General features: G+C 48.6%; 1 protein-coding gene and 1 pseudogene across 2 annotated transcripts; one reads left to right on the forward strand and one right to left on the reverse strand.

Moving 5' to 3' along the window:
- The first annotated feature begins 97 nt into the window (after nucleotides 1–97).
- On the forward strand, nucleotides 98–11,314 carry LOC136536630 (MDIS1-interacting receptor like kinase 2-like; annotated as a pseudogene).
- Nucleotides 11,315–13,814: 2,500 nt separating this feature from the next.
- On the reverse strand, nucleotides 13,815–22,052 carry LOC136525386 (nucleolin 2-like). Of its 2 annotated transcripts, XM_066518393.1 has the most exons (19): nucleotides 21,918–22,052; nucleotides 21,367–21,465; nucleotides 21,020–21,246; nucleotides 20,267–20,368; nucleotides 19,981–20,196; nucleotides 17,236–17,340; nucleotides 17,028–17,120; nucleotides 16,839–16,949; nucleotides 16,706–16,762; nucleotides 16,310–16,387; nucleotides 16,096–16,236; nucleotides 15,933–15,974; nucleotides 15,757–15,848; nucleotides 15,564–15,681; nucleotides 15,258–15,346; nucleotides 15,049–15,139; nucleotides 14,858–14,949; nucleotides 14,137–14,423; nucleotides 13,815–14,028 (listed from the first exon to the last, which is right to left on the reverse strand). In XM_066518393.1, exons 2-19 carry the CDS (start codon nucleotides 21,446–21,448, stop codon nucleotides 13,997–13,999), a joined length of 2,055 nt encoding a protein of 684 aa, XP_066374490.1. In that variant the 5' UTR covers nucleotides 21,449–21,465; nucleotides 21,918–22,052; the 3' UTR covers nucleotides 13,815–13,996. The 2 variants fall into 2 exon arrangements, with proteins under 2 accessions (XP_066374490.1, XP_066374495.1); XM_066518398.1 differs by lacking the exon at nucleotides 16,706–16,762.
- Nucleotides 22,053–23,825: the final 1,773 nt, after the last annotated feature.

Below are 23,825 nucleotides of genomic sequence, written 5' to 3' on the forward strand. Positions count from 1 at the left end.
CAGGCCGGTCAAACGGTGGGAACGGCAGGGGGACAGTGGTTAGGGTTCCAACAGTGCAGGAGGCGGCGGGGCCAGTTTGGGTGGGGCGCCCATAGCCATGGCGGTGGCGGGAGGGGTGAAGAAGGAGGTTGCCACGGGTTGGGAGGGGGAAGAAGACGGTGAAGGAAAAAATCGAGTGTTCTCGGGACCCAAAACACCCGAACAACGGATAGACAAGATTCTACTACTACAACTAAAAAGAACAAAGTGTGGACATTTTTTTGTGAGACATTTTTTGTTCTTCTGTCTGCCCACGCCTGCGATCCCACGACATCTCCTTGATTGAATATTGCATGTCATGTGATAGAGGAATCACGGCAAAATAGGAAGTAGAAAATTATTGTGCTATCCATATACACATTGCATGTTTGCATGCACCAACATACATGGCAACGAGCAAAAGGAAAGAGAATTAACACAGAAGGAAAGAGAATTAAGACAAAAGGAACCTCTTTGCATTTCTAATAACCTTGTCAAATCTGCCTACATTTAATTACTTTCCCTCTTTGCATTTGCAAAAGTGACATCTTTTTCCTCATTTCATTTGGTTTCACGCTCACATGTTTCATCGCCCTCGCTTGCTGTTTCTTGCGTGAACTATAGTTGATGTCATCTGTCTTCCATGGCTCAGCCTCTCAATCCCAAGAGAAGGTCCCTACCTCTCCCTGACTGGAGATCCGGACTGCCAGAGGATCTCCTCGAGTCCATCGGTCAGCGTTTCGCGTCAGGCCACGACGCGGTGTCCTTCCGATCCGCTTGCTCCCCATGACGCGCCGCCGTCCTGTTCGCGACCTTCGAGCCGCTCCTGCCGCTCCCGTTCGACCCCGACTCGGACCGCGTCGGCTTCTACTGCGTCCCGGAGAAGAAGGTCTTGTCCAAGACGCTGCCCAACGTGCGCGACAAGGTGGCGTGCGGCTCCTCATGTGGGTGGCTGGCGCTCATGGACGAGGCAGCGTCCGTGACGCTGCTGAATCCATTCGTCGGTGTCCATGCCCCCCGCGTTGAGCTCCCGCCAGCAGGCGAACACATCGCGGCGGCGTCCTCATCGGAACACGTGTCTAGGGTCCACGGCCGATGGGTCCTCCATCCCACCAACGGCTACGGGGACACGGATGTCGTAGGCAGAGCCATCAAGCTAGAAGACATAAGAGACATGTTCTTCCATGAGATCGTGCTCTCGGCGCCGCCTGACGCCGCCGGCCACGAGTGCGTAGCCATGGCCATGCTTGGGTGCTCCACGAAGGTCGCGTTCTACCGGGTTGGAGTCGACAGCGCATGGACGCTGCTCAACACCAAACTGGAGTTCTCCGTGGGGTCCATCGTCCATTGCCAAGACAAGTTCTTGGCGATCGACTGCACTGGAGAAATCTTCGTCTGCAGCAGCAACGCCGCCGGTGCTACTCCAACCGCGACGCTACTGCCATTGCTGTCGCCACCTGCGGGGCTCTGCCACCGCAGCCACCGCAGCTACCTGGAATCAAACGGTGAGCTGCACATTGTGGGTGCCATGGTGAGCACGTTCCACGAGACACAGAGCTTCACCTACAGTAGCACGATCTACAAGTGCAACATCCACGACCGTACGCCGGAGTGGTCTAGGGTGAGGGACATCGGTGATCAAACATTGTTCGTGTCTAAATATTTCAATGAAAGCTTCAGTGGAACAAGTGTATCCAAGTACAATGAGAACAAAATCTACATGTCTGAGCTATTGTATGGGGATCCATACGACTTGGTCCATCGACTGGAGATCGTTGATATTGCTACCGGCGCATCCGAAGTGAATCCCGTCCAGGAAAAGATGCAGGGTTCCGAGGCTCTAGGTTGGATTCGACCCAATCTCTGGAAGCTCTAGAGTTTGTGAACCTGCGACGCCGCGCACTCCGTGACTGTGTTAAATTCATAAACTTTGCTTTTTGGATTAAATGTCACTTTAACGTTGGTATTTAATTTAATAGTATTGTTATCTTATTGTGTGATCCGTGTGTTTTTAGTATAAATTGTTAGTCATTCCGTAGCAACGCACGGACACGCTACCTAGTCATTCTATAAACCTGAAATTACAAAATGACCCTGTTGCTACGTTGACAAGAAAAGGGAGAAGGGCAAGTCTTTAAATCAAATATAATCAGTTTATTAAATCCCTCCTACACCCGAAATTTATGAGCGTGTTATAAAAGATTCAGATGTTTTAGATGAGCTTCTAACCCAGATTAAAGGTGTTATAATAACCGGGGGGATAATATTCCTTCACCACACCCGAATTTTTACTTACACCAATTTATATCTAAAAATTACACCAAAATATTCGCCGTAAGTCTAAAAGTTAAGTATACATCAAATATAAAAATCAAGTATAATAAATATAATAAAAAAGGAAACTATAAAAATTAACCGTAGATTTAGGATGACGAGAGAGAAGACTTTCATTTGAATCTTATTAGTCTTATTCCCTTCTATGCATGCCATTTAGATATATAGAAAGAAGAAAGGGGAAATGAAGGAAAGAAAAATTCTGACGTGGGGGGAAAAGATTTTCACATGTGTGTCAATCTCTCTAATCCCACGCGTCAACTCTTCAGAAGCAATGCAGTGCAACGCCTGATCACATATTCACATGTGTGCTTAGCCGCCTTTGCCTAGATTCTGGAGAAGAAGAGAGATGGCGCGCCACCAAGAAAGAACGACGTCAATGCTCCGTCGCCGCACAGCAGGCTGCACCAGGCGCGCCGCCGACACGTCGCGGCGCCGGCGCGCGCTTCTGCTGCTCCTCACCCACCTGCTGCTCCTTTCGTCCTCCCGCGCCCCGCGGACTCGGCGCAGGGCGAGGCCGAGGCGCTCCTGAGGTGGAAGGACAGCCTACCGCCGCCGCGCCTGAAGGGTCGAGATGGCGACTAGAGGGGGGGGGGGGTTGAATAGTCTTTTCTAAAACTTTAATCGCGTCGGCTAACCGATACAAATGCGGAATTTAAACTAACGGTCTAGCCAAGACTACACCCCACTATATATGTTCACTAGCACCTTACAAAGATAACAATTATGCAAAAAAGGTGCCGGGCTAGTTAGAGCTCTGCTAAACAATTCTAGGAGCAAGGTTACACAAACCAATGCCACTAGTACTTTAAGTGACAAGGGAGCTCCTACACATGCTAGTAAGCAAAAGCACAAAGCTAACTAAGCTCACTAGCAATGCTCAATAATAAGACAACCAATGCCTAATTAGAGAGCGCAAAAACTTAGTTACACAAACTAAGCAATGTGACTAACAAGGTTACTAAAACCAAATTAGCTACGCAAGGGAGCTACTTCTATGCTACACAAGCAAGAAGGTAATTAGCAAGCTACACAAGCTATCTAATTAGAAGAGCAACTACACAAGCTTAATATGTATAAAAGTAATTACAAGCTTGTGTAATGGGGATGCAAACCAACGGAAAGAACAAGGTTGACACGATGATTTTTTCCCGAGGTTCACGTGTTTGCCAACACGCTAGTCCCCGTTGTGTCGATCGCTCACTTGGTGGTTCGGCGGCTAATTAGCATCACCCGCTAAGCCCGCACGTCGGGCGCCGCAAGAACCTACCCCTTGAGTGAGGGTAGCTCAATAACACGCTTTACTAAAGTTGCTCTTCGCGACTCCCGCGGGGCGAGCACAAGTACCCCTCACAAGCACTTCTCCGGAGCGCCGCACAAGCTTCTTGCGGGCTTCGACGGAGACCACCACCAAGCCGTCTAGGAGGTGGCAACCTCCAAGAGTAACAAGCACCACCGGCTTGCAACTCGATCACCTAATGCCACTCGATGCAACCTCACGATGTAATCGCACTAGAATCGCTCTCTCACACAATCGGATGATCACTATCAAGTATGTGTAAGATGGAGGGCTCCCAAGCACTCACAAGCATGGACACTAAGTCCCTTGAGGTGCTCAGCACCAGCCATGGCCGAGGGTCACTTCTATTTATAGCCCCAAGGGCTAAACTAGCCGTTACCCCTTCACTGGGCAACGGTCGGGCCGACCGGACGCTCCGGTCGTGTTGACCGGACGCTGGACCTCAGCGTCCGGTCGCTCGCAGACGACCACATGTCCCGGTTCCAACGGTCACTTGACTTGACCGGACGCAGCAGCACTCAACTGACCGGACGCTGAACCTCCAGCGTCCGGTCGTTTCCAGTAAGCTCCCGAGCATGATCGGACGCGTCCGGTCGAATGCGATCGGACACAGCCAGTGTCCGGTCACACTCCAGTTACTGCGTCACCGTACGTTAGCCTGACCGGACGCAGCCTTCCAGCGTCCGGTGCATTCAGATCCAGCGTCCGGTCAGTTGACCGACGCCGGCATCTTCGCGACCAACTCGTTTTCATTTCTAACTTCTTCACCCTTGCACCAATGTGCTAACCACCAAGAATTTGCATCCAGCGCAATAGAAAATAGACATTCCATTTTCCCGAAAGCGCCGAATCCATCTCACCCCTGCAAACACCACCTCCTTTGTAAATGTGCCAATACCACCAAGTGTACACCACCATATGTATGTGTGTTAGCATTTTCACAATCACTTCCCAAAGGATGTTAGCCACTTAACTTGCCACGCCACTCGATTCTAGCGACAATGCAAAGTTAGATCACTCGAGTGGCACTAGATGACCGATATGCAAACAAGTTTGCCCCTCTTGATAGTACGGCCATCTATTCTAAACCCGGTCATAAACTTCTCTACACACCTATGACCGGTGAAATGAAATGCCCTAGATTATACCTTTGCCTTGCGCATTCCATTCCATCTCCTTCAATGTCGATGCAACACATACACCAACACGATCAACAATGATATGATCCACTTCATATCATCACATGATCATATTGGTTCATCGATCTTGACTCTACTTGCTCTTCACCATTGCCATCGTCCATCGGCGCCAAGTCTTGCTCAAGCTTCACCGCCACGCGGTCCATCACTCCAAAGCCTTCGACTTGCCCTTCACGCTTGCAACCGGTCCATCAAGCCAAGTCTTGTCTTGATCTTCTCCACCTTGATCACATGACTCAATGTCATGTCTCATGTACATTTAAGCTCCTTCATCATCACATGTGTGAGCTTTGCAACATCTCCAAGCCATTTTCACCTCTATGGCATATGTTGCTCACACACATGTACCTGTGGACTAATCATCTGTGTATCTCACATAAACACAATTAGTCCACCTAGGTTGTCACTCAATTACCAAAACCAAACAAGGACCTTTCAGCGCCCCGCGGACGCGCTCGCCTCGTGGTCACTCAACGGCTCTACCGCCGTCGCCGCGGCGCCCACGCCGTGCGCTTGGCGCCGGGTGTCGTGCGACTCCCTCGGCCGCGTCGTGGGCATCGACGTGGCAGGCACCGGCCTCGCCGGCACGCTCGCCGCCCTGGACCTTCAGTCGCTGCCCAGCCTCGACAGCCTTAATCTCAGCTTCAACGCGCTGACGGGTTCTTCCCGCCCAACGTGTCCGTGCCGCTGCTCAGCGTCAGGTCTATCGATCTATCCAACAACAACTTGTCAGGTCCGGTCCCGGCCACGTTGCCGGCGTACATGCCTAGCCTGGAACACCTCAACCTCTCGTCCAACCAGTTCACTGGCGAATTGATACCCTAGACAAGTTGACGAAGCTGCAGAGCCTTGTCCTTCACTCCAACAACCTTTCCGGCGGCATACCGCCGGTGCTTGGCAACGTCTCCGGGCTAAGATGTTGGAACCGGTGGTGACCACCGAGTTCACGATCTTGGAGCTGGCTTGTAGCCGGCCCGGCTTGTTACCATGAGCCTACGCTCCCACTGGTCCTAGGTCCACCGGAGCTGACAACATATAAGGCCTTTGGGCCTTACTCAACCCAAAAGACTAGCCTGATAGGTGGGGGCTTCTTCCGCCTTATATGTTGTGCTCCCCCACCATCGCTACATGATGTGGGACTAAACCCCAACAATCTCCCCCTTAGTCACGCATCGAGGTGCCCCCGCCATATGTGACGCTCGAGATTTTTTTATCGGGTTTAGCTTTTCTGACCATGGGCTCATGATACCAATTGTTGGAACCAGTGGTGACCACCGAGTTCACAATCTTGGAGCTGGCTTGTAGCCGGCCCGGCTCGTTACAACGAGCCTGCGCTCCCACAGGTCACAGGTCCACCGAAGCTACAACATATAAGGCCTTGGACCTTCTCAACCCAAAAGACTAGCCTGATAGGTGGGGGCTTCTTCCGTCTTATATGTTGTGCTCCCCCACCATCGCTACACGATGTGGGACTAAACCCCAACAATCTCCCCCTTAGTCACACATCGGGGTGCCCCCGCCATATATGTGACGCTCGAGATTTTTTATTGGATTTAGCTTTTCTGACTATGGGTACCGGCTCTGATACCAATTGTTGGAACCGGTGGTGACCACCGAGTTCACGATCTTAGAGCTGGCTTGCAGCCGGCCCGGCTCGTTACCACGAGCCTACGCTCCCACAGGTCCCAGGTCCACCGGAGCTAACAACATATAAGGCCTTTGGGCCTTACTCAACCCAAAAGACTAGCCTGATAGGTGGGGGCTTCTTTCGCCTTATATGTTGTGCTCCCCCACCATCGCTATACGATGTGGGACTAAACCCCAACAATCTCCCCCTTAGTCACGCATCGGGGTGCCCCCGTCATATGTGACGCTCGAGATTTTTTTTATCGGGTTTAGCTTTTCTGACCATGGGTACCGGCTCTGATATCAATTGTTGGAACCGGTGGTGATCACCGAGTTCACGATCTTGGAGCTGGCTTGTAGCCGGCCCGGCTCGTTACAACGAGCCTGCGCTCCCACAGGTCACAGGTCCACCGAAGCTACAATATATAAGGCCTTGGGCCTTCTCAACCCAAAAGACTAGCCTGATAGGTGGGGGCTTCTTCCGCCTTATATGTTGTGATCCCCCACCATCGCTACATGATGTGGGACTAAACCCCAACAATCTCCCCCTTAGTTACACATCGGGGTGCCCCCGCCATATATGTGACACTCGAGATTTTTTATTGGATTTAGCTTTTCTGACCATGGGTACCGGCTCCGATACCAATTGTTGGAACCGGTGGTGACCATCGAGTTCACGATCTTGGAGCTGGCTTGTAGCCGGCCCGGCTCGTTACAACGAGCCTGCGCTCCCACAGGTCACAGGTCCACCGAAGCTACAACATATAAGGCATTGGGCCTTCTCACCCCAAAAAACTAGCCTGATAGGTGGGGGCTTCTTCCGCCTTATATGTTGTGCTCCCCCACCATCTCTAGACTAAACCCCAACATAAGAGAACTCGAGCTGTCAAGCAACCCGTTGGGCGGCACGATTCCTGCCACTCTTGGCAAGGTCCTGTCGCTGGAGCGCATCAACGTCAGCCTGGCTCTGCTGGAGTCAACAATTCCAACTGAGCTCAGCCTCTGCACCAACCTCACCGTCATTGGTCTCGCCGGGAACAAGCTCACCGGGGGCCTGCCGCCGTCGCTGGCCAAGCTGACCAGAGTACGGGAGTTCAACGTCTCCAAGAACATGCTCACCGGCGAGATACTGCCGGACTACTTCACGTCCTGCGCACATCTCAGGGTGTTTCAGGCGGACGGCAACCGTTTCACCGGCAGGATCCCCGTGGAAGTCGCGGCGGCGTCGAGGCTCGAGTTCCTCCACTTGGCGACCAATAATCTCTCCGGCACGATACCAGCGGTGATCGGAAGGATGACAAGCCTCAAGGTGCTGGACCTCTCCGAGAACGGGTTCTCCGGCGCGATCCCCCGGACGATCGGCAACCTCACGAGCCTCGACACGCTGCGACTGTACGACAACAAGCTCACCGGAAGGTTGCAGGACGAGTTCGGGAACATGACGGCGCTGCAGAGACTGTCCATAAACACCAACATGCTGGAGGGCGAGCTGCCGGCCGGGCTCACTCGGCTGCCGAACCTGCTCGCCATCGTTGCCTTCGACAACGGCACCATCCCACCGGACTTCGGGCGGAACCTGTCCATCCTCAGCATGTCAAAGAACAACTTCTCCGGTGGGCTGCCTCCGGGGCTGTGCAGCACGCCGCGCCTGAGGTACCTCAGCCTTGACGACAACGACATCTCCGGCACCGTGCCCGCTTGCTACAGCAATTTGACCAAGCTGGTGCGCTTCCGACTGGCACGGAACCGGTTGTCCGGTGACGTGTCAGAGATATTGGGATCGCATCCTGACCTGTACCACATTGACCTGTCGGGGAATTCGTTCGGTGGCGAGCTGTCGGTGCACTGGTCTCAGTTCAAGAATCTCTCGTACCTGAACTTGGAGGGCAACATGACCACCGGGACAATTCCGGCCAGTTACGGCGCCATGACCTCATTGCAAGATTTGAGCCTCTCATCGAATCGCCTCGCCGGCACGATACCGCCGGAGCTCGGTGCATCGCCTTTGCTCAAGCTGGATTTGAGCCATAACATGTTGTCGGGGCAGATCCCTCTGACGCTCGGGAATGCCACTGGTATGCTACGGCTGGACCTGTCCGGAAATCACCTCGACGGTGGCGTGCCGGTGGAGCTGACCAACCTTGCCCACATGTGGCACCTGAACCTGAGCCGCAACAGCCTCACCGGAGAGGTGCCGGCACTGCTCGGAAAGATGGCCTCGCTGCAGGAGCTTGATCTTAGCGGCAACCCTGGCCAGTGCGGCGACATCGCCGGGCTGAGTTCCTGTCGCTCGGAGTCGAGTAGAGGTGACTCCAGCTCCAAACGGTACCGCGCGAGGCTAGTCCTCGTCGTCACGCTGGTTTCCTTCGCGGCGCTTGTGCTCTCCGTAGCTGCATTGTCGTGCGTGCTGGTGGCCCGGAGGAGGAGGCGAGCCGGACAAGACAGCCCCGACACGACGGCGAGCGGCGGCGCGATGGCTCTGACGGCTTCCATATGGGCAAGGACGCGGCGTTCTCGTTCGGCGACATCCTGGCGGCGACGGAGCACTTCAACGAGGCCTACTGCATCGGCAAGGGCAGCTTCGGAACGTGTACCGGGCCGACCTGCCGGGCCCCGGCGGGCAGAGCCTGGCCGTGAAGCGGCTGGACTCTTCGGAGACCGGCGACGCGCGCCGCCGGGGCGTCAGCGAGAAGAGCTTCGAGAACGAGGTCCGGGCGCTGACGCGCGTCCGGCACGGCAACATTGTGAGGCTCCACGGCTTCAGCGCCATGGGCGGGCACATGTACCTGGAGTACGAGCTGGTGGAGCGCGGCAGCCTCGGGAAGGTGCTGTACGGTCCCGGCCGCGGCTGCGAGCTGTTCGACTGGCCCGCGCGGGCGCGCTCCATCGGCGGCCTGGCGCAGGCGCTGGCGTACCTGCACCACGACTGCTCGCCGCCGATGATCCACTGCGACGTGACGGTCAACAACGTGCTGCTGGACCCGGACTACGAGCCGCGGGTGTCCGACTTCGGCACGGCGAGGTTCCTCGCCCCCGGCCGCTCCGACTGCACCAGCGTCGCCGGCTCCTACGGCTACATGGCGCCAGGTAATGTAAAGACGTTGCATTTCACTTCACAGGGGCTGCGTCGTGTCATATGCGCTGTTCCGCTGCCGCGCTCACATTGCCATGGCTGGTGCTGCTTCTTTCTTGGCCGCAGAGCTGGCGTACCTGAGGGTGACGACCAAGTGCGACGTGTACAGCTTCGGCGTGGTGGCGCTGGAGATCCTGATGGGCAGGCACCCGGGCAGCCTCATAAGCTCCCTGCACTCGCGGCTCCCGGTCCCGGACACCAATGGGTCGCTGCTGATGAAGGACGCCCTGGATCAGAGGCTGGACTCTCCCGAAGGGCAGGTGGGCGCGCAGGTGGTGTTCGCGTTTCTGGTGGCGCTGTCATGCGTGCGGGAGGACCCCGAAGCCCGCCCGACCATGCGGAGCGCCGCGCAGGAGCTCTCGGCGCGGACGCGTTCGGTGCTGGACAGGCCGTTCACCGCGATCAAGGTCACCGATCTGACCGGTGCTCACGGATGATACCGCGTAGCATTGGCTCGTTTCTCAGCCTCATATAAACGATGTCGTTCGACTCGCCATGTTCTTTGCCGAAAATGTTTCCAAGCAAATTAGGGATTTTTAAAATCTTTTTTCAAAGAAATTTTATTTTTAATTATATATCTCTTTTTATTTAAAACTAACCATTTTGACCGCGCCAACTCTCCCCTAACACGGCGAAAACATACTGCCATGCCAGGCTAGGTGGCCCCACAGGGTAAGCGTGGCAGCCAAACATATTCTATCGCGCCACCCTGCTCACTTCGGCAATCACACCCGCAGGTTTGGGTGCTCACGAGGGTGTGGGTGCGAGTGTCTTCAGGTCGAGGCCTACGATGGTATCGGGTCGGTTTCGGATATCATATTGTAGTATTTCACCCACGGGTCTCAAGTGTATATCTTTTTTTCTATTTTTCCCCTCTATTAGAGGATCTAGAATTAATGCTCGACGAAATCATACGTAAGACTTAATATGATTTTGCGTGGACTATGTAGTACTCCCTCCGCCCCAATAAGAGGGTGTCGTTTTAGCCTCACGGACTTGTCTCAGTAAGATTGTCGTTTTAGGTAGGAGTCCCACATCTGTCGCTAGACTGCAGAACTGACCCCTCACTTCCTTCCTCGTTCCGCTCGCTCGTTTTCTAAAAGAAAAAAGACGACAACACCGGCACAGAGCCCGACGTCAAGGTGGAGCACGACACGCGCGGCCAACACGGAGGCGGAGACGGCGAGATCCGGCGTGGAGGCGGAGCTAGCGGCGCGGCTCGACTTGGCCGGCGCGGAGGCAGATCTTCCCCTCCCTCTTCTCCTCAACCAGCGCCCCCATCCTCTTCTCCTCCGTCCAGATCTGCCAGCCTTCCTCTTCTTCTCCTCCACCGATAGCCCTCCTCCGTCCCCAGGAGACTCGCGGGGGTGGGCATGGCCGCGCGACGGAGACGAGGCTCGCGAGGGCGGGCGTGGCTGCGCGATGGAGAGGAGGCGCCCGAAGGCGGGCGTGGCCGCGTGATGGAGAGGTGGCGCGCTCGCCCGAGCGGCCCGCGGCGGAGAGGAGGCGTGCTCGCCCGGACGGCCCGCGTCGGAGAGATGGCGCCGGACTATTATTACTTGATTACATGGCCTGCGACGTCTGCCAAAGAAAGCTCAGATCTTGTTTTTTTATTTAAACTTGAAAGGAACCTCAGATATGTTGATAACTTTGTACGGTATGTGATGCTTTCGCATTTGCAAACCTAAAGGGAACCCCCCCCCCCCCCCCCCCCCACCCCCCCACCCCCCCCCACACACACACACACAAAAAAAAAAGGCGGAACGACACAAGTGGTGAAGAATTTAGGCCTGAACCATGAAAATTGAGATGTGCAAATGTACAAATACTGCTTGACTGAATTGGATCTAAGTGTTTTCTCTCCCTTATTTCTTCTATAATACAACACGACTATTCATTATATCGTTTATGCTTAGTTTACTAAAATATTTGGTTGTACCTATCCAAAAATAAAGACCAGCTATTGGAGGGTTATTGAAAAATACGGTCCAGAAAACTATATTGTTTCATATTTGGTAAAAAGAATCGATGGAATTTTGTTCAAATTCAAATTGGGCAGAATTAGCGAAAATTCTAAATTTGTGTTACACAACCGCTAAACTAACCCAGGGTCCTTCTTGCCTATAATTTGTCTGAGAATCCAAGATAATGTATGTTAAAGTAGTGCACTATGGTTGATTGAGCGCTAGCTTGGCCCCTGAAGACAGACAAGCGAGGAAGAGAGACAAACCCATGCAGGGCAGGCAGCAGACTGGGATGCGTATGTCCAATACGCCGCACGGGGCCCTAGAGGTACTCGGAGCAGACCATGGCGCCGTGAAGGAGGCGTCTCAAATCCTTCAGGTGAGAGACGGCACGACGACCAATCGACGCACCATCCGCCATGCCGCACCTGCCGCATCTGCCCTCCAGAACGTGAGCTAGCGGGCTTGGAACTCGACGAGGGAGAAGAAGAGTATGTGGATCCGCAGGTGGAAGTTCGGATGGATCGACCGGATCTGGGCAAGGCACGCTAGAGATCATGGGATTCGCTGGATCGGGCAGAGCGATGCGTCGAGAGAAGAGATGGGGAACGGAAGCGGAGGGGAATTGCGGAAAGAAAAACGACGGTCATTTTTTTTATTACGTGGGTCCCACGTATCGAGCCGAGCTCGCTTCTACACATTGCGGACGGAGGAACAGCTGACGTCGAATCAAAGAGGGACCCGTCTATAGAACCGACCCCGCGTCCATACACTGGAGATGCTCTGATGGCGCACTCGCCCGAGCGGCCCGTGGCGTAGGAGAGGTGCGCTCTCCCGGGTGTGGCCCACGGCGGGGAGGAGGCGCGCTCGCCCGAGCATGGCCCGTGCCGTTGATCTGGATTTGGATCAGAGCAAGGGGAGGAGCATGAGAGAGAACCATGCCAGACCGGAGAGTAATGATTAATATAGGGGCACGAAGGTCTTTTCCCTTCCGTGGTACATGTGTCCAGTTCTAAACACATCACTCATATTGGGACAGAGCGACGAGGCAGTAGGCACTACACTAAATTTGAGTTGTGAACTTCCAATTCATGATAAATTGATAATTTTGGGTTTTCTCTCAAATTGTATGATTGTTTTGTTGTATATGCTTCTTAATAACAGACTCGCAGGTGACTTAACACCTACAGAATAGGTGTAGCCAAATATCACGCGCGCCGTCGAGAGCAAATTTTTACTCCATAGATCTGAGTATTGCCTGTCCTGTCAGTATTTGCTTTGCTACACAGAAGAACGGTGATGACAAGATTAAAAATATAAAATATGTGGAAAAAAAACTGACTCCAATTTCAGACAATCTCATATACCAGGCAGCAAAAGAAAAAGAGTATTCCATGCACTGAATGCCTTTAAGGAATATTTAGCGTATTTCTTCAAATGTAATTTTGCAATATATCACAAAAAATAATTTATGGAAGGACAAGAATCTGGAATTAAAGTAGAAGGGAATCCAAGTATGAAAAACAAGGTCTATCTAATGTTGTGACTAGAGATACGGGGATGGAGATCAGGGGCAAGCACCTATTTTTTTACGAACGGAATCAATCCCTCAAACTCCAGTGCAGATTAGAAGAGGGAGCAGGTCGTGGCGCAGCGACAGGTGTCAAGCACAGGGGTTTAGGGTTTCGTGGAGCTCACGCGTACCTGCGGGAGCAGCCAGCGCCGTGGGGCAGGCACGCTGGCGGCCACCGGCGGTGGCACCGCGACGTGGCAAGGGACGGCCGCCGCTGGGGCACACGCGCCCCGACGCGCACCAAATCGGTGGCGCCGTCGCCCGGGCAGCGCACCGCGCGCTGAGGAGGCAGCGCTGGGGCTCGACAGGCAGGCCATGATGCCGGGAGAGGGAGAGGGAGGGGGAGAAGGAGAGAAGAAGGGACGGCGGCGACGGGAGCAGTGGAGGCGCTGTTGTGTGGAAGAGCGTTAGGGTCAAGAAGGAGAACGAACCATCGGGAAGGGGAAGTGGAAGAAGCGGAAGCTGGAGTACAGATCCATTTCTCTAGATTCTAACTAGAAGCTGGAGAAGCAATATTGAAGCTGAAGAAGCCAGCGAGAAGCGTGAAAACCCGCGTCAGGAAAAAGCCGCTCCAACTAATCTAGTCCACAGGATCGGAGATCAGACGGCTAGGAGTTTTCGGGGCGACGTGGACACCCTGGTTGCTGACCAAAGTAAACTGGCATAATGATAGTAAATAAATCATGTATTCGATATAACTTCATAGCTCCAAATGTTAAAAATGGTAAAACAATTGTCAAAATTATCAAGCAAACCAAGCAGTACAGCCTCCAATAGGAGAAACTGATAACAGAAGTCTGAAAGGTACAATATAGTTTGCGTTTCACTATAATAACCAGCCATGGATCTTCAATCGTCATCACCAAATGTAGTCTTCTTTCCTGCAAAATTTGAACCACAGTTCCAAATCAAGCAGACACAACAAACGCAACTCCAACTGGATACAAATTAATCTGGCAAAACAATTCTTAACCGAAGCAATTGTTTACCTGTACTAGCTGTACCAGGGGTCTGTCTGAAAGGCGTACCCCGGCCACCACGGCCTCTGTCACCCCTTCCACCACGGCCTCCAAATCCACGCCCACGGCCACCACCACGCCCCCTGTCACTCCTCCCCCCTCTGCCACCACGCCCACCACTGAAGCCACCGTCCCTGTTGTTATCAGGTCTCGGCTTTGCTTCATCGACATACAAACTGTAGCCACCAAGGTCGGTTCCATTCAGCTCATATGCTTTATTCAAGGAATCTGGGTCCTTGAAATCCATGTATGCCATTCTGCAAACCAAGCAAAGCATTGTGTCAACGAGTCAACGACAAGAATGGAGACTTCTGCAGATGATGACATTCCAAAAGAAACTATATAATATCAACATTCCACCTGAATATCTTGCTGAAAAAAAGGCCCTAACCTAAGTACTCCCTCCGCCCCAAATTATAAATCATTCCCACTTTCTTGGAGTCAAAGCATCTCAAATTTGACTAAATTTATATATAGTAAAAATAATAACATTTATGAACCAAATAAGTATCATCAGATTCTTCATCAATTATATTTTCATAGTAATACCTATTTGATGTCATAAATCTTTGTAATTCTCTCTATAATTTTGGTCAAACTTGAGATATTTTTTACTCTTCAAAAAGTTGGAATGACTTATAATTAGGGACGGAGGGAGTATAAAAGAATGATATGTCAAAAGCCAACTAACCCTTTGCTTGCACCAGTGTCATAATCCTTTGGAATTGAAATACGGGTAATCTCTCCACATGAACCAAAATGTTGTTCGAGAGCACTCCGGATCTGGCGAAGGAACACCATCAGATATATAATGTAACAAGACATGGTTCAACAGAACACAAACGCAACGATAAGTGGATAAAAAAAGGAAATTCAAATTACCTGGTCCTCTCCACCAGACGTGTCAAAGCCCTTAATAAACACAGTGTTGCCTGACCTTTGAGCAGACTTCCTGAATGAACCGTTGTCCTTCCTGAGCAATAGACAAAATTATGGCCATACTGAATAATTGGTAACAGCTAACAGCAAAAATTTCATAAAAGCATCCCCTGCTGAATAACCACAGCACAGTAAACAAGATAGAGAATAACCCGCTGCTAGGAGTGTATGCACCCCTCTCGACAGCTATGTCGATCCTTAGAGGACGCCCCATCAGGTCATGACTAATAAATTCAAGTGCCTAAAACAAAGAAAGAGTTCAAGTGTCAACTTCTTGGCAAGTGGCATTAAATATAACTTGATGGAGAGAGGCGGTCTGCTCTTGTAACAGTTTAACTAATAACAGAACTTGCTAGCATCCAATAGAACTTGATGGCAGTGACCAGTGAGGTGTTTTGCTCCTTTAACAGTTGAACTAAGCAGCATAGATTAAAAAAATAATCAAGGAGATTGTTCACCTTTTGAGCAGCTTCAACAGTAGCGAATTCAACATGTCCATAACCCTTGAAACTCCCATCATCAAAAGTAGACAAACGAACATCTACAACTTCGCCAGCCTCCTCAAAAAATTCCTTACTACAGCATGTGGAGAAATGGTGTTTGTGGCAACACATTTGGAAAAAAATAAATTGGCACATTTAACAAACTTACACTTGTTCACGCTCTATACTATAGGCTAAATTCCCAACAAAAATAGTCTTTGAACCAGTAGCCTGACTTTGGCTTTTGGCAGGAGTTTTGGGCTGAAAAGATAAGACAGTTGTCAAACATCCATTTAATGTTTGTTAAGTAGATAAAATTAGAGAATGGCATAGATCGCAGAATACCTCATTATGTGCCAACTTTTGCGTAGTGTCTACAGAAGTTTCCTGAGAATCAAAGAAACAGTTATATCCCAAATAAAAAAGATGCACAGATAACTCAGTAGCAAATTATGCAAAATTACAACCATTCCCTTAATTTTAGAACAAAAGGCTTCAAAAGCCAAACCTTTTTCTTAGGAGTTTTAGTTGGTTCACTTTCCTCCTCATCGTCAGAGCTTTCATCTGAACTTCCATCATCTTCATCGCTGCTGCTTTCTTTCTTTGAAACCTTAGTGGCAGCCTTGGCAGCACCAGAAGGTGCAGAATTCTGAAAGTACAAGAAACAGTAAAAAGGTGAGATAATCTTCAAAAGGCAGAGGTCTGACAAGAAGAAACAGTACCTTAGACTTCTTTTGTGGAGGCTCCTCGTCACTTTCATCAGAACTCTCATCAGAGCTGCCATCAGATTCGTCGCTGGACTATACATACAGAGAGAGTTCCTATTGAGTCCAATGTAAAATGTACAAGAGCAGACAACTGAAACGCAAAAAGTATACTCCCACCATTTATTATAGCAGGTAGTATTTTGATACAAAAAGTTCAGAATTAGTTTTGGGCATTTATTCGAGTATTAATCAACATGACGCATAAAAGCATTTTGAATTATGAAACAACTATTTTGTACAATAAATATAGTAGCAATTTGATTGTAGGTTGACCTTTTCAAATCAAAATACAACTTATTAAAGTGGCAGAGGAAGTAGAGTCAAAAAACACGATTTTACAAGAGAGCATACTTCATTCTTCTTATTTGTTGCTAGAGGCCTTTTCGCAGGGACAGTAGGTTTTTCAGGCTGTAAAGACACGGGAGAAGAATTACAAACTACACAATAAAAAATTAACATGAGTGGAGAAGAAAGTGCCACCTACTTCATCAGAATCAGAATCTGACTCTGAGTCAGAATCTGAGCTCCCACTAGATTCCTCCTCCTTTTTAGGAGCAGCAGCCTTGGCAGGCTGTACTGTTTTAGCATTATTATCCTGGCAAATATAAAATGAAGCTTTTTAAGAAGTGAATTAAGTTTGAAGACTCTTCAAGTTTTGTAGTAAGGTGACTACCTCATCCTCGGACTCAGAATCGCTATCAGAATCAGAACTGTCAATGGATACTTCCTTTTTCTTGGCCACTACTGGAGCTTTAGCAGGAATATCCTACAGATATTGTTTGTCAGGATAATTACTGATAAATTATGTTTGACAAAGAACAGCTATCGAAGATGCACGAATCAAGATGCAAGTGCAACATATGAATCCACAAATAAATTACATCTTCTGATTCATCATCATCAGAATCACTGTCAGAGCTATCAGATTCTTGGGTCTTCTTTTGCAAAGAGGCAACCGGAGGCTTCTTTAGGTTAGCAGCAGGTTTCTGAAAAGCAAGAAAGCGAGACAAATGTCAGTGAAAGCAGGACAAAAGAAATCAAGGTAAGCTTTGATTGGAGATTACTGACTGCAGTAACCCTGCACAGAAATTACACAGTGGTGCCTGATTGCACATACATGGGTTGTATCTATACACGTGTTCCACTCTATTATTTTTAGATATAAAAATTATAGCTGCCTAATTTTACAAAGAAAAAGAAAATATTATACACAATTAATTGCCTCCTATGCACATTAGTTTAGCAAATACAGATACCAAGACCCTGGTGTGGAACATTGTGCTCGTGCATAGGATGATTTACTCTTTGACGGTCCCCACGGCGAATTAGCCACGTCAAGCTTAAGAAGTGGTTAGCTTCCAAAAGTTTGATGATGTTCCAAATTCTCTCTACAGGATTGGTGCATGGCACCATGCAAATAACTCTTGGCTTCAACAACAACAACAACAACAAAGCCTTTAAGTCCCAAACAAGTTGGGGTAGGCTAGAGTTGAAACCCAGCAGAAGCAATCAAGGTTCAGGCACGTGAATAGCTGTTTTCCAAGCACTCCTATCTAAGGCTAAGTCTTTGGGTATATTCCATCCTTTCAAGTCTCCTTTTATTGCCTCTACCCAAGTCAACTTCGGTCTTCCTCTACCTCTCTTCATGTTACTATCCTGGCTTAGGATTCCACTACGCACCGGTGCCTCTGGAGGTCTCCGTTTGACATGTCTAAACCATCTCAACCGGTGTTGGACAAGCTTTTCTTCAATTGGTGCTATCCCTAATCTATCACGTATATCATCGTTCCAAACTCGATCCCTTCTTGTATGACCGCAAATCCAACGCACCATAAGCATTTCCGCGACACTTATCTGTTGAACATATCATCTTTTCGTAGGCCAACATTCTGCACCATACAACATAGCAGGTCTAATCGTCGTCCTATAAAACTTGCCTTTTAGCTTCTGTGGTACCCTTTTGTCACATAGGACACTAGATGCTTGGCGCCACTTCATCCACCCTGCTTTGATTCTATGGCTAACATCTTCATCAATATTCCCGTCTCTCTATAGCATTGATCCTAAATATCGAAAGGTATCCTTCCTAGGCAGTACTTGACCTTCCAAACTAATATCTTCCTCCTCCCGAGTTGTAGTGCCGAAGTCACATCTCATATACTCAGAGTCTAAGACCTTTGGACTCCAAAGTCTCCCGCCATAACTCCAGTTTCTGATTCACTCTTGTCCGGCTTTCATCAACTAGCACTACATCGTCCACGAAAAGCATACACCAAGGGATGCCCCCTTGTATGTCCCTTGTGACCTCATCCATCACTAAGGCAAACAGATAAGGGCTCAAAGCTGACTCTTGATGTAGTTCTATCCTAATCGGGAAGTCATCCGTGTCTCCATCACTTGTTCGAACACTAGTCACAACATTGTTGTACATGTCCTTAATGAGCCCGACGTACTTCGTTGGGACTTTATGTTTATCCAAAGCCCACCACATAACATTCCTTGGTATTTTATCATAAGCCTTCTCCAAGTCAATAAAAACCATGTGTAAGTCCTTCTTCTCCCTATACCGCTCCATAACTTGTCTTATTAAGAAAATAGCTTCCATGGTTGACCTTCCGGGCATGAAACCAAATTGGTTCATAGAGACCCGTGTTATTGCTCTCAAGCGATGCTCGATAACTCTCTCCCATAGCTTCATAGTATGGCTCATCAACTTAATTCCCCGGTAATTAGTACAACTTTGAATATCCCCTTTATTCTTGTAGATCGGTACCAATATACTTCTCCACTCGTCAGACATCTTGTTCGATCAAAAAATATGGTTGAAGAGCTTGGTTAGCCATACTATAGCTATGTCCCCGAGGCATCTTCACACCTCGATTGGGATACCATCCGGTCCCATCACCTTACCTCATTTCATCCTTTTCAACGCCTCTCTGACCTCAGATTCTTGGATTCTCCGCACAAAGCGCCTGCCTATTGGTGTCATCAAAAGAGTCATCCAACTGAAAGGTTGTGTCTGTATTCTCACCATTGAACAATTTGTCAAAATACCCCCCATTGAACAATTTGTCAAAATACTCTTGCCATCGATGTCGGATCTCATCCTACTTCACCAAGGGATGCTCCCTTTCATCCTTAATGCAAATAACTCTTGGCTTCAAAGACATTAATTCCTGTGCTTAATGACTCTTAGGATACCAAATGGACTGGAGGGAGTAGTACATCTTAGTTGTCTTTTAGAGAGGTGTCCATATCCAGCCCTTGTTATCAAGGTCAATGCACCCAAACGGAATTCTGTAATTCTTTAGCTAACATATTGTTCTTGCTCATGTTAACCTCACTAATTTATTTGAGCTGACCCTGGTAACATTGTGGGCTGGCTCATAGGACATCTCATGGTTAGAAGGGTACTATTTCATTCATCTATGTCGGTGTCTGCGTGCGGTGTGGGAGCTCAAGATGCACAAAAAAAAAATTAACAGGATGCGAACCATCATTTAATGCATAACAGATGTAAAAAAAAGGCTGCAAATGATTCATCGATGGAAAAAAAATCCAGGAATAAGAATTCGAAAAGCATTCAGGATTTAGCTCTCAAGATAGAATAGGAAACAAATACTTACTTCATCCTCATCTGAGCTACTGTCGGAGCTGCTGCTATCATGCTTAACCTGTTTTGAGCCATTACTAACAGCTGTGACAGGCTTCTTTGAAAGGACAGTGGGCTTTTTTGCAGGTTCCTCATCAGAACTGCTATCATCACTGTCACTGCTGTCATCACTGCTGCTACTACTGGCAGGTGGCTTATTTGAACCAGCAACTGGTTTTTTGGAAGGTTCCTAATTTAAGGGAAAATAAGTATGTATATTGGTAAGAAGAAAGCCCCAAAAGCAAGTGGACAATGCTTACATCATCTGAGGAGCTCTCAGAGCTGCTGTCATCACTGGACTCCTGTTTAGCAGGTTGTGTACCTTTCTTTGGTTGAATAACCTTTTTTGGCTGGACCTTAACCTGCTAACATGTCCTTTTTCTAGTAAGAAGTTTCCAATAGAAATCAAATGAAAAGCCAAAATTTCATTCATACACTAGCTTCCTATTAAGCACAAGAGGAACTGCAAACTGATGTCATTAAACAAGTAATTTTTGTCTTTATTAGTATATATCAAGGGAAACAAAAAAGGTGCAAGACCATGTTGCTTTTCAAACACCGTTGCAATTGACAACAAGCAAAACTATAATGCAAACATCTAACAAACAATTGATGTTAAATCTCAGTTCTTGATATTTAGATGATCATATCCAGGTACAAAAGAATGATAAGGATTTTTTTTACCTTTTCCTTGATGACAAACATTTTTATGCAATTGGTTGCTTTAAAAATAGCATAAAACTTGTCTCACATATTCAATAAAGGAATTGCAACACCAAATAGATAAGTAATGACTCTACTGCAACTGCTAGCTCTTGAGTCTAAGAGTATCAGAGAAACTAAATAAAATCAATCGGTAGCACACAGAATATAGTAACAATGAAAACACTATCATACAATCAATTGTGAGACTGTGACATAGTGAAGCAAAGCGATCTCCAGAGTTCAAGCATATAGCTTATGATTTTAACTAAAGGGGAAACATGAGCCAAAAGAGAAGAACATGATAGCACCTCCACTTCAGAATCCTCCTCAGAGCTGCTGCTCTCAACTTTCTTTGGAGGGGGCTGCTTCTTAACGGGCACCTCCACTTCAGAATCTGAAGAATCCTCATCAGAGCTGCTGCTCTCAACTTTCTTTGGAGGGGGCTGCTTCTTAACCGGCACGGCCTTTTCAGGTGCAGTCTTTTGCTTCTTGGCACTCACGGCCTTCTCGATCTCATCTTCTGCATTTCTCTTCCCTGCTCATTAAGATTAAAAAGCTCTTGTGACACTGATAAGTGTGGTACATACAAAGCAACAAGACAGAAACATAACCAGCAATTATCCCAATGCAACAATAGAGCTATCAAAAGCCTTACCCTTCTTTACAGATTTCCCCTCTGGAACTGAGACAGCAGCAGGTGCGGCCTCAACACTGGACTTCTTGCTTGACTTACCCATAATGCCTCAGCTAAGCTCTACAGAAAAAGAAATGGAGGCACTGATTTAAAAATAAGCCATGTAACAATACTAATACAGCACATGCACAACAACAACATATATGAATACGGCCATCCTAACAGAGGCAGCAGACACATGTTAACATAAAGGGGAACAAATGAAGTCACACTACGTCGCAAATATTGGTCAATTTAACAGATGAAAACTAAAAACTACCAATTTATTCGAGGTAATTAGTCAGCCCCGTACACACAAGGTAGTAAAATGATAGAAGAAAAATATCAGCAGGTCATATTGGGCAAGAGGCAAGACTCGCGCTCCACCACGCACGCAGCAAATAAGCAAACCGGCAGCGAATATGAAGGATTGGAGAGAGCTAAGCGTTCGCATTCGAGGACTCGCAGAGACGCAATGATCCCGCGGAATCAACAATAAACCAAGCACTTCATCGAGGGCTAAGGTTCCTTACCGAACGTAGGGGATCGGAACGACGGCGCTAGAAGAGGTAGGAGGTGACAGAGCGAGCGGTCCGCGGCGGCGCAGTGGGGTGGGTAGGGTTTCCGGCGGCGGCCGGAAGGGGTTTTGATGGGTTTGAGCAGCGGCGCCCGCTTTTATACGAGTCAGAAGAGAAGCGCTAATTTTGTATTGCATCCCCACGAGTTTACGTAAATATATATGGAATTCACAGGGAGTGGAATGTAAAGTGGTTAGATATTTTCGTAAGAGCCTGGGGCAGTGGGCTTTTTGGGCCAGTCTAGGCCGTGATGGTTTGACGGTGTGTGCACACGGGGCTTGTTTGGATTGAACTAAGGATGAGTTGCCTGGGCATTTCAGCTACCTTGCCTGATCAGGCAAGTGTGTTTTCCATGTCCTTGTTTGGTTGCAGTCCTGGAGCTATGCCCGAGTGGATGAAAGGAACGGGGCAGCGTTTGGTTGACGAGCTGCCTGTGTTTATACCTTTTGATTTGAAGGTGTGGTGCAAAAACTTTTCCAGAAAATAGTACAGTAGCTACGAAATATTGCAAATATTTTATAAATCCAGTAAGTATGAGATGCAAAACGAAGCCAAAGTTTGGATCCAGGAAGTGTCACATCGGGTATCACATCGGGTGTTCGGATACTAATCATAAAACTAATTACAGAAGTCGTGACTAATTCGCGAGACGAATCTATTAAGCCTAATTACAGCAGGCAAATTGTTCAGGGTCCCAACCAAATGAACCCCAAGAAGAACGCAGGCAGGTGTCCAGTCTAGGCATATAGTTCAGGGCTCCATCCAAACATGCCCACAAAGCCTTCTTTTGACGTTGAGGGGAAAGGTAATGGGCTACCGGCGGCGTCAAGCCCAAAAGGCCCATTGTCCACGGAAATGGCAGCCTCCTCTTTCACGCATTCCTGAGCGGAGACAACCTCGCTCTGATGCCGGCGTGGAGGTCAACATGGATTACGCCAACCATGCGTTCGTAGATTTCTCAAGGCATCTTTGGTTGGAGGTAATTGAAAGTAGGAAATGGGACTTTAGAGTTATATAAGTTTAAAAAAATCTCATGTTTGTTTTGTGGGACTAGGAGTTACGAGAGGAAGGGCGACGAGAGTCTAGAGAGCAAACTCCCATTAGTTAAATCCTAAGAGGAGGGGTGATAATTGATAGGAATTGTGCTTTTAATGAAAGATGAGTATCGTCAAATAGGAGATATGAATTTCTTCTTTAACTTCTCTTTTTATTTCCCTTTACAAACCAAACAGGACATTAGGACTAAAAGTCAAATTCCCTCTATCAATTTCCAGCACTAATATCTATTTTGCTACTGAAAAACACCACCAAAATGTTTTCCTAGTCATCGTGAAAAGAGAAAGTATCGATAACACATGTTGTTTAGTTGTTTTTCAGATAAGAACAATGATGGAATGGAAGAGTAGAAGTAAGAAACCTAGCTACAGCCTACGGTTGCTAGACCAATTGGTCAAGCCTCCGAGTGGCGTCCCCGTGACCAGAGTTCAAATCCTGGGTTAGGCGAATTTCTGGTTGGCGGTGTGAAAAAAAAAACTTCGCATGTCCCGTGTTCCCAAGGCACTGGTAAAATGGACCAGCCCTCTCACCGGGTAACGGACCCCTGTGTGCGGGCGGGGCATGGGGGTCGGGGATTTTCTCAGACTGGGTTAGATGTCTCCTCTACCTTAATCTAAAATAGCTCGGGGGTGTCTACCCCCGTAGTCCGAGTTTTTAAGAAACCTAGCAACACCCTATATATCTGCACAACCATCAAACAGAGAACAGCATGTGAGGCTCTACGCGCATCCATGCAGTTGATTGTTAAGCAGAATAATATTTATAATGGAGATTTCCAATTGTACTTATACGAACCAAGCAAGTTAT

Source organism: Miscanthus floridulus, chromosome 2 (assembly GCF_019320115.1).
Source record: "Miscanthus floridulus cultivar M001 chromosome 2, ASM1932011v1, whole genome shotgun sequence".
Classification (NCBI taxonomy): domain Eukaryota; kingdom Viridiplantae; phylum Streptophyta; class Magnoliopsida; order Poales; family Poaceae; genus Miscanthus; species Miscanthus floridulus.

Coding starts and splice junctions, on each gene's coding strand:
- LOC136525386 (XM_066518393.1), bottom strand. CDS start 21,448: ATGGGTAAGTCAAGCAAGAAGTCCAGTGTTGAGGCCGCACCTGCTGCT. Junction 21,247..21,366: donor GGGGAAATCTGTAAAGAAGG/GTAAGGCTTTTG, acceptor CTTAATGAGCAG/GGAAGAGAAATGCAGAAGAT. Junction 14,950..15,048: donor CGTCTGGTGGAGAGGACCAG/GTAATTTGAATT, acceptor TTCCTTCGCCAG/ATCCGGAGTGCTCTCGAACA.